This window comes from Thunnus maccoyii, chromosome 1 (assembly GCF_910596095.1).
Source record: "Thunnus maccoyii chromosome 1, fThuMac1.1, whole genome shotgun sequence".
Lineage (NCBI taxonomy): Eukaryota > Metazoa > Chordata > Actinopteri > Scombriformes > Scombridae > Thunnus > Thunnus maccoyii.
In genome coordinates this window covers 10,800,723-10,810,314 of record NC_056533.1, presented here as the reverse complement: position 1 = coordinate 10,810,314, position 9,592 = coordinate 10,800,723, and the positions used below count along the sequence as shown (strand labels likewise).

At 39.3% G+C, this 9,592-nt stretch overlaps 3 protein-coding genes across 4 annotated transcripts; all 3 read right to left on the bottom strand.

Annotated features, from left to right (window-relative positions):
• Positions 1 to 119: 119 nt before the first annotated feature.
• Positions 120 to 3,062, bottom strand: cnep1r1 (CTD nuclear envelope phosphatase 1 regulatory subunit 1). Its single transcript, XM_042412477.1, has 6 exons — positions 2,956 to 3,062; positions 2,465 to 2,536; positions 2,000 to 2,073; positions 911 to 1,020; positions 640 to 694; positions 120 to 539 (listed from the first exon to the last, which is right to left on the bottom strand). The coding sequence occupies exons 1-6, from the start codon at positions 2,978 to 2,980 to the stop codon at positions 498 to 500; spliced, it is 378 nt and encodes a 125-aa protein (XP_042268411.1). The 5' UTR covers positions 2,981 to 3,062; the 3' UTR covers positions 120 to 497.
• A 387-nt stretch (positions 3,063 to 3,449) lies between these two features.
• Positions 3,450 to 6,205, bottom strand: LOC121901307 (arylamine N-acetyltransferase, pineal gland isozyme NAT-10-like). Its single transcript, XM_042418014.1, has 2 exons — positions 5,224 to 6,205; positions 3,450 to 5,057 (listed from the first exon to the last, which is right to left on the bottom strand). The coding sequence occupies exons 1-2, from the start codon at positions 5,228 to 5,230 to the stop codon at positions 4,180 to 4,182; spliced, it is 885 nt and encodes a 294-aa protein (XP_042273948.1). The 5' UTR covers positions 5,231 to 6,205; the 3' UTR covers positions 3,450 to 4,179.
• Positions 6,206 to 6,731: 526 nt separating this feature from the next.
• On the bottom strand, positions 6,732 to 9,093 carry LOC121901313 (arylamine N-acetyltransferase, pineal gland isozyme NAT-10-like). Of its 2 annotated transcripts, none has more exons than XM_042418038.1 (2): positions 8,948 to 9,093; positions 6,732 to 8,149 (listed from the first exon to the last, which is right to left on the bottom strand). In XM_042418038.1, exon 2 carries the CDS (start codon positions 8,142 to 8,144, stop codon positions 7,272 to 7,274), a length of 873 nt encoding a protein of 290 aa, XP_042273972.1. In that variant the 5' UTR covers positions 8,145 to 8,149; positions 8,948 to 9,093; the 3' UTR covers positions 6,732 to 7,271. The 2 variants fall into 2 exon arrangements, with proteins under 2 accessions (XP_042273972.1, XP_042273963.1); XM_042418029.1 differs by having other exon boundaries at positions 8,919 to 9,077.
• Between the last annotated feature and the right edge of the window lie 499 nt (positions 9,094 to 9,592).

Here is a 9,592-nt window from a genome sequence, read left to right as displayed (position 1 = left end):
CAAGACCATAGACTGTATGCGCAAGACGTATCCATAGTCACAGTCGTCTATATCAAATAAACTAGTCGAAAGCATGACATGTAAAATAATAATAATAATAATAATAATACAAATGAGACTTTTTATACACCTTAAGAATTTATTAGGTAAATAACTTTAAAAAATAGAAACATTTAGATAAAATACATGCTCAACATCAGAAACAGAGATCAACACATCTGAACTCACACTCAATGAGTCAAATATATATCAAAGACTTATGTGAGCAGATCAGCAGCTTCCACTTCAAAACTGTTAAAAAAAAGGCCCCGTTCATTTCTTCTTCCTTCTTCCAAAAGCATTTCCATCATGCTGACAAAATCTGCCTTGGTTACTGTTCCCCTTTCATCCACTCCGATCACCCAAAGGACTCAAGATACAGGGTGATCCATCAGCGGATTTTTTTCACAAAGACCAGATACACTGTCTGACCACCACACACATACACAAGCCTGTGGTTATTGGATATTCGGTCGAGGTTTGAGAATAAGCTTCCCCGTCTGTAAAAAGACACACATAAGACGAGTGTTAACATTTTTACACAAAAACAAGTCATCTGAAGGCTACAGGTCACAACATCGAAAGGATTTGTTAACTCACATCGTCACAGGACATGTTGTATTCTGCTAAAACCGTCCGACAGCGGGCAGCGATACTGAAGGCGTAGAGGTCAAAGATGTTAACCAACAGTAAGTCAGACAAAAAGCGTATCACAGACCTTTCTGAATTAAAGCTGTACAATGTAGCACAAGAAGGGTTCATATGAGCCGAAGTGCAAATGCCAAATTATTTTTTGGACTATTATGTCTGGAAAATATATGCCAAGATATTCACACTACTTCATATGAATTGAAATAAGACAAAAGGATACATTGATGGTGCAACAACTCGTTTGTGTATCCCAGCAAAGAAAAGAGCTATGAGAGTGATGCAGCTGATGGTGAAGAAGGGATGATTCCACAGTGATGAGAAGAAAGAGACCTGCAGAACAAAGAGGAACAAAGCCACAGCAACTGTTACTCATTATGTCGATAACAAAACAACAAATTACAGGAAAAATTTAATTCCGATACCCCCCCCATTTGTTTATTCCAATTCCCCCACAGCTCCCAATCATCCACCCTCACCAGAGCTGATGGAGAAAGACAAAAAAAGGGAGAAGGGAAAAAGGAAAAAGTCTGGTGGTGAGTTGAAGTATGTTATCAAGGGTTGCATGACATCCTGAAGCCATTGAGAGATGGATGGGACTCGATTAGATTTGCACTAGAGTAGAAGATGTTATCATACTAATAAAAATGTGAAAGCTAAAGTGTCTGACTGTTTAGAGGTGAATAGACTACAGTCCTGAGGGCAACACTTTCACTTTTACAGTACTTATTTATAGTGAAATATGGAAGTTCTCAGTTATGGAACATAAAAAAAGAAAAATGACTGGCTTCCAGAAGAAATGTGATTATTCCGCAGTAGAAAAAAGGATAAGGCAAATTAAAGCTAACAGAGGCAATATCTATCTAACAATCTGAACTAAAAACTTAAGACAGTAGCTACATACTGCGTATTGGCCCATCGGCATTAAGTCTGAGTCACGTTGCTGTTCAGTGAAGAACAGTATAATTCAACCACACAGTTTTGTTTTTTTATTATGCCGATGACCAAGTAAATGCTGCTTCATTTACTTGAGGTTTAGTAACAGTCAGTTCTGATATGACTGTGCAAGAAAAACAGTTCCACATCAATTTTTTCATGAGACATAATAGCTTAGGTCTAAAACTGAGCTAAAGCCTGGCATGGTTTTGTTGGGATATGGGGCCATCATATTTTTTGATGACGCTAGCTCTGATGCAAACAACCAGCATCAGTGCACAAATTATAAAATAAAACAAAACTGTCACCTCCATGCTGAGTTTCCCCTTTATGTTTCAGTCCTCACAACTAGACATGTTTGCCCATTAATACATACCTTTTGTGTGTCAGGGTCTATTAACCAGTTCCAAGCCCCAGTAGCCGTGCAGACAGACACCACTATCAAAATCACTGAGATAAGACAAGAGAATTAGGCCCAGTGCCGCAACGTGAAATGTATTTCACCAAAAACAAACCTCTATACATCTTCTCCTCAATGCTAGTGACACTTAACTGCTGTATCATCCTCAGTTTTGCTCACACACACAAACTTTGACGTCTGAAACTTGTAATTATGTCTGCACCAACTTCTGCTTTTACTATACTTGCTATACATTTTTTACTCGATTCTTCTCTTTGGTAAATCATCAGAAGTAGGGGTCAGGTTGACGTCAATGAACAGAAATACATGGGATTTATCAAATAACTAAAAAATCTGGCAAATAATAGTAGCTTGTGAGCCACAGGGTGCAACATGTTCACCACCCTGGTTTGGGTGATCACCACTCTCACAGTTACTTACTTCTCCACCTGCCTGTTGCAGGTTGCAAACAGGAGACATACTCTGTCAATCTTCTCTCAAAGGCCTTCAGGTCTGGCAACAAAGACAAAGGCACATAAATACACATTGTGTAAAGGGATTTTGTATCACTGGTGTATCACCTGGCAACTTAGGGAATACACTTTCCTGTGAAATGCTCTTTCCCCTCTGAAGAATATGTAAAGTAATATATACAGTAGCTGACATGATGTCAATAAATAACAGATTTAACTGATGTTATCTTGTTAACTAACGTTACCCACAACACAAGCGACTGTCTGCTGTCAGTTAAGCTAACAAACATGCTAAGTGTCGTAAGCAGACTAGCCAGCTAGTTACCTTACTGTTGCAGCTAACTTTAAAATCACAACCAAAGCCGTTTGTTTTGAATGTATCCTGTAATTACAGCAACGGGGCTAACACAAGTCGAGGGCTATATAAAAAGGTGGTAATTTGTTTTCTGTGCTGGTTACCTTCGGCCTGTTCCAGCGAGTTCATGTCTGAGCCTCGTCCTTCCTGTGCGCCTGCGCCCCTCTCAGCTGAAGGACAGGCCGAATAAGCCAATCCGCATTGCCTGTGTGTTCAGCTCTAACATGATTGGATGAAAATTAAGTAATGGGTGGGGACTGAGAGCTAAAGTCCCGCCTCTGTCTCATTGTCCAATAAGGAGCCTATGGACGCCTGTGATGTTGTTCTCAGGTGGCAGGTGAGGGTCAGACACATTTATTTCAGCTAAAAGTTTAATATTCATAAAAATTAGTTTGCCAACGACAGCAACAACAAAAAAAACCTTCTCAGTTTTTGTTAAAGAATGTGAACAGTACTTACAGACTATCAAATCTTGCACTAATAAGGCTGTAAAAACTGTTAGAGTATATTTTTGTGTCTTTAACTGTTTTTATTTTATTTTGTTATTCATTATATTTATTCTTTATTTTTTTCTTTCTATTTCTTATGTGTCGTTCGTGGTGCCCACTGACATTTTGTTCACCAGAATGTACCTTGTTCTTTATTGTTCTCAATAAAGAAAAGAAAAAAAAAAGTACACCCCTCTCCATAATTCTCAAAGCTGAATTATTATGGATATATTCAGTATAGGAAATAGTCTAGACAGCTTGAGTATCATTTTATTTATTCAGGACCATACTACATGAATTACATTTTTATGATGATATTTAGAAAAGAATGAATTAGCTCCTTTTTCTTTCCACATTTTCATCTTTCCATCATTTTAGGTACAGATTCATATTGGTTTCATCTGTCCATAATGCTTTATTTCAGACCTCTACATCCTAGTTTTCTTTACTTTTCTGCAAATATTTATATTATGAGGCATGCTTGGGTACCTGCTTTAAATGTACTTGCTTACTTACCACACAACTCTGGATCTGCGAAGTGTTTATTTTCACTTTCAGTCGTTACACAATGGCATTGTTAATGGCGCAAAAAGTTCAAAGCATAGTTAATGAAATGAAATCAACACAGGTTGATCCCATCATACGGGTCAACTTGTTTACTCTCTATTTTTACTTCTTTCAGTTCTAATACAATTGCATCATTTACATTTTACAATTTGATTGAAAGCATTATTATTGGCATTAATTAAATAGGCATTTCTTCAACAAGTTGCCCTACCTGGTCATTCAAAAAAATCAGCACATTCCACAACAATTAAAAAACAGAATGTGTGTTGTTTTTCAGAGTGAGTAGTCTGCTTTTTTATTTGCAGGCTGCAGTTTGTTCTGCAGTTTTACACTGAACTTTTCCCTCAGAATTTGCTCTATCTCATCATCTGTTATTTTCCTCATGTCTAAGAGATCAACACCTTCCTCGGGTTTGAAGGTGACCTCACTGTAGGTCCAGCCAACAAGGGCTCTGAATCCTGTAGATGTTTCCAAAGAGCAGATGGACTTACAGGTAAACAGTGAACTAGGATCTGTTTGAAGTGTGTCGTTTATCTCAAAGAAGTCTTTTGCTTCTCGGGGCATCAAGGTGAAGCAGTAGATTGTAGTTATCTCCTTCTTGTTCACCAGACTTGACGAGGCAAAGTCTGGATTGAGAACCTTTGGCTTTCTACCAGTCTTCTCCAGCACCCAGACACCCTCCTTGTCTATCAGACGAAAGACACCTGCTGCCTGAGGTTGGTCCTTTCCAGAGATGAGCTCCAGGGGCTCCAATATTTGAGAAGACACCCCAAAGCTTACATCTGCTATGTAAGCCTCTCCATCAATGACCACCTTGTTGATGAGATGATTTTCACGGGGGCCAAAGTTTTTGATGATACTGTTGAAGACTCTGGCGCCCAATGTGGTGGTGTCGTAGCCCATTTCTCTCAGCACCCAGCTGAACAGGAAGTTGTTCTCAAGGCACCAGCCCCCACGGTTGTTCCTAACTACCTTATTGAAAATGGCCTCAAGGTCCATGACGTTTCTCTCACCACAGTGAACACTGAGGTTTTCAAATGGAATTGACATGACATGCTGTTTGTGGATCAACTGCAGTGTCGCAAGATCAGGTTTATCATATGAGCCATGGAACCCAATCCTTTTGAAGTACTCCTCCAAATTCATTTTGCCTGCAAAATACAGGAAATTGCATAAATTTACAAGACTGATCTACCCATTACAGTTGCACAATTTTGCAAAGTCATTTCCTAACTGTCTCAAAACCTAACCCTAACCTTAATAAATCAGATATCTGAAAATTTCAAATTCTACGTAAGCAGCAGTGTTCAGCCTTACCTGTCATGTTACTGTAGGTTGACTGGCTAGCAATCAAAATCGTGTTGGACGGAGTATTTGCACAGAGCAAAGGCTGCACCAAAAAGGAAATGCAAATCGGCTACTTTTTCTAGGAAGTCTAATGAGCTGTAAAGAGGTGGAGCATATGTAGTCAGTAAAACATGACTGTGTTTGGGTTACTGATTTACCTGGGCCACATGTTCCACTGTACAAGAGGTGTTGCTCCACTGCTACCCTGCTATGCTACAAAATATACAGGTAGCAGACAGATAAATGTACCTTCTGTGATTTAATATGATATGCGGTGTGTTGGCAGGGTCTAAGTTCATGTGCAGGTTTACAACCTTCTAGAGGGTTGTAAACCTGCACCTCAGTCTCAAGGTGTCACTGAGAACTACCATCAGACTCTCAAGGCCCTGATTAAAGCCGACACTGTGTACTGCCCAGGAGACTGGGATGTAGCCATGATGTTCTTCCAGGATTTTGTCAATGAATCAACTGGTTTCAGCCCATTTGAACTTGTTTATGGGCATGAAGGGAGAGGGCCTCTTCAGATGGCAAAGGAGAAATCATTGGAGCCAAATGGATCAACTGGGCTTTTACAGTATGATGCCACGTTCAAAGACAGGTGGAAAACTACCTGTGAGCTGGCTGTGAATGAGCAGGGAGTTTCACAAAGGAAAAACAAAAGCCCGTTGTTAAGGATTCCTGTAAGTTAAGTAAAGGAACTTGGTTAAGGAGAGGCTTAAAGGTTGGGAGCTTGGATCAGTCCGCTCGGGCAACAAGTCCATAAGGGCAAGGCAGGCTGCAGGTCTACATAAATGTTGTGATGGAAGAAGCAGGTAAAGGCAGGCGAGAACAGGGGGGAATGACTACAACTCTGCAGCAACTTTGACAATCTGGCAGAGGTTTGGTGTAACTGGGTAGGTATAAATACTGAACTGGAATAAGCACCCTCCCCAAATCAGGGAAAATAAAATGTGGAGAAAAGGCAGACTGTGTGCACACCAGTAGCAAAGAGTTTTAGGTGCCTCCTCACAGAAAACACTATGAAACAAGTAAGTTAAATGACTTTAATAAGACCCACCAGCAGGTATAAACACAAGGTTTTCAAATGTAATCGTAAAAAAAACAGTTTAGGTTGTTCTGTCAAACACTTGTTGATCTATGCTACGATTTGCCTTTGTGTGGCCAAGAGGACAAGAGGAGGATCTGAGTTTCTGTCAGCAGGAGATGGATGCCTTCTCCTCTTGATCTTGATCAGCAAGAACAGACTATTCACCCAATACTCAAACCTACAGGCAACAATAAATCTGATAATGCTCCAAAAACAACCCCAAAAGGGTCACTGACCATTTTATTGGCCTGTTTTCTATGATTTTTCAGATTATATAAAGGACTCCACTGCACTCTCTCATCATGAAACTCAGTTTTCTCCTACAGCCTTCTAAGAAAACCACAGGCTCAGTCATGTTTTAAAGGGAAAAAAATACACAAGTTTATGAGTATAATTTTGTAGCATTATTTATGAGTACAGTTGCAAGAATACCCTAGGATAACAAATTAGCATTAAACTCTCCAACTGGGGCTTAGCTTTCCCTACTATTCATTAGGTCTTACAGCATGTATTTAAAAATGCTAAATATACAACTTTAACTAAAGCAAGCAGCAATGGTATTACAACAGTATAATACCAGCAAACAGCCTTGCTTATGATGTAGATTTTCTCAGATATAAAATAACTTTTTCTTAGGTTTGTACTTTCTTTAAGAAAGGCATTTTGCTCCTTCTATCAATTCTAGATAGTTTGCTCTTCTACACACATATACCAAAATCATAAATCCAAGACATGTCATTCAACCACCCTCAGATCCCAGATATATCCAGAGGGCTCCAACAGTCTGCTAACTCCTTGATACAACAACACATGGAAATCATCACTCAAAGCACTGTTAATGTTTAAATTAGATGATCCTTCAACAAGCTGTTCCACCCGCTCAGGCATGAAAGCAACAAAAGTTGCAAAGGACAACAACAGGATCTACTTTTCAGAGAGTGTAAGAAGCTTTGTTGTTTACAGGCTGCAGTTTGTTCTGCAGCTTTATACCGAACTTTTCCCTCAGAATTTGCTCTATCTCATCATCTGATATGTCCCTCATGTCTAAGAGATCAACACCATCCTCAGGTTTGAAGGTGACCTCACTGTAGGTCCAGCCAACAAGAGCTCTGAATCCTGTAGGTGTCTGCAATGAGCAGATGGACTTATTGGTGAACAGTGAACTAGGATCTGTTTGAAGCATGTCGCTTTTATCAAAGAAATCTTTTGCTTCTCGGGGCATCAAGGTGAAGCAGTAGATCATCTTCGTTTCCTTCCTGTTCACCAGACTTGATATGGCAAAGTCTGGATTGAGAACCTTTGGCTTTCTACCAGTCTTCTCCAGCACCCAGACATCCTCCTTGTGTATCAGACGAAAGACACCTGCTGCCTGAGGTTGGTCCTTTCCAGAGATGAGCTCCAGGGGCCCACGCACTTGAGAAGACACCCCAAAGCTTACATCTGTTATGTAAGCCTCTCCATCGATGACCACCTTGTTGATAAGATGAGATTCATGGGGGACAAAGTTATTGATGATACTGTTGAAAACTCTGGCGCCCAATGTGGTGGTGTCATAGCCCATTTCTCTCAGCACCCAGCCAAACAGGAAGTTGTTCTCAAGGCACCAGCCCCCACGGTTGTTCCTAACTATCTTATTGAAAATGACCTCAAGGTCCATGACGTTCCTCTCACCACAGTGAATGCTGAGGTTTTCAAATGGAATTGACATGACATGCTGTTTGTGGATCAATGTCAGTGTCGCAAGATCAGGTTTATCATAAGAGCCATGGAACCCAATCCTTTTGAAGTAATCCTCCAAATTCATCTTGCCTGCAAAATACAGGATATTGCGTGAATTGATGCCACTTTCTACTGGCCCATAATAAAAGTTTTTTAACTCAAAAAAAAAAAAAAACACGTATAAAACATGTACAAAGTATTACTAGATAATGATAGCCATGAATTTAAAAGACCAGTCTCAATTACTTCTTAAAAATCCGTTTTAAACCATTTCATCACTTGCTCTAGTCCAACATGAACAAACCAAATGTTTCTAGTTATGTTTTTCTTCATCAATGACAATTTGTCATAATTAGAAAGGGTTCGTAATATGCATATTTGAATATGCATATTACGTTATAATAAATATATTATTAATAATAAAAGGCAGTTATGAAATGTGTAGAAGCTTAACTTTGCCATTTAAATTAGTAATTCGTAAGAGTATGTGATCAAAAACGTACGGAAGAGGATCAGGGCCGCATGTGAAAATTTTATTTGAGTTCTGACTTTAAAGTCAGAACTCAAATAAAATTTTCACGTGGCCCTGATCCTCTTCCGTAAAAAGACAAAGGAAATGCCATCCAGCTATTTTCTTTGAGAGCTGCATACCTTCCGCTCCTCTTTAACCAATACAAAGCTTTGTACCTGCAAAAGTTATAGATAGTTCTTAACAAGATCGTCTAATGTCGCATTAACACTCGTATAGGCTCAAAACTAGTGGTAAACATGCCTCGCCCCTCAGTTGGCAGCAGAGTTAGCAGTATTTCGTTAAGTAGTTTATTGAACCCCTTAATTAATTGATCCTATCTCAAATCACCTGGTCCAGCGTTTGAAATGACCTCTTACCCACAAACTGTGATGTAACCTGCAGCTTGTAGTAATCGTTGTTGAAGTTTAGAGCTGGAGGTAAAACATGACGACGTTATCCGTGAGCTTGTTTGCAGTTGTAGGGCTTCACGGTCACCGCTGGAGGACGCTTTAACACACACAGAGTCCACTTTAGTAGAAAGTCTCACTAGTTTTTTTTTGTTTTACATGACCACAGATTAAATAATACTGTGGGGATATCGTTCAGTGGGAGTCCTTAACCATATAATTTATGCATTAAGATAGATTTAATTTAAGATAAATTTACAGTGTCTAGTTCAGACACTTTTACATTATTATATCTACTACATGTTGCCCCTGCAGTCAAAAACTTCCGCAGATGACAATATTTCTGTTATTACTTTTATTACGTTTTTGTTAAATAGGATAAAACAGTTCATTTCGTGACTTTTTTAATTCTTCGCTTTTATTCTGAGGGCACGGGTCTCATACCGGAAGTTTCATTTTTGCTGCCTGAGCGCATCAAACTGACTTTCGAAATAAAATCCCTATGAGCAAAAACATGGGCAAAAACCTATGGCAAAAACGTACAGACCAGTATAATTTCAGAATTATACGCGATAAAGCTCTCCAATTCACTTTTAATTGTATTTGATGTATCTC

Bases quoted from the DNA above. Each gene is read 5' to 3' on its own strand.
- cnep1r1 (XM_042412477.1), bottom strand. From the start codon at position 2,980: ATGAACTCGCTGGAACAGGCCGAAG. The intron at 1,021-1,999 runs GTATGTATTAAT...TTTGTTCTGCAG, and splicing joins TAGACCCTGACACACAAAAG to GTCTCTTTCTTCTCATCACT. The intron at 695-910 runs GTATCCTTTTGT...CTACGCCTTCAG, and splicing joins CGAGTTGTTGCACCATCAAT to TATCGCTGCCCGCTGTCGGA.
- LOC121901313 (XM_042418038.1), bottom strand. From the start codon at position 8,144: ATGAATTTGGAGGATTACTTCAAAAGGATTGGGTTCCATGGCTCTTAT.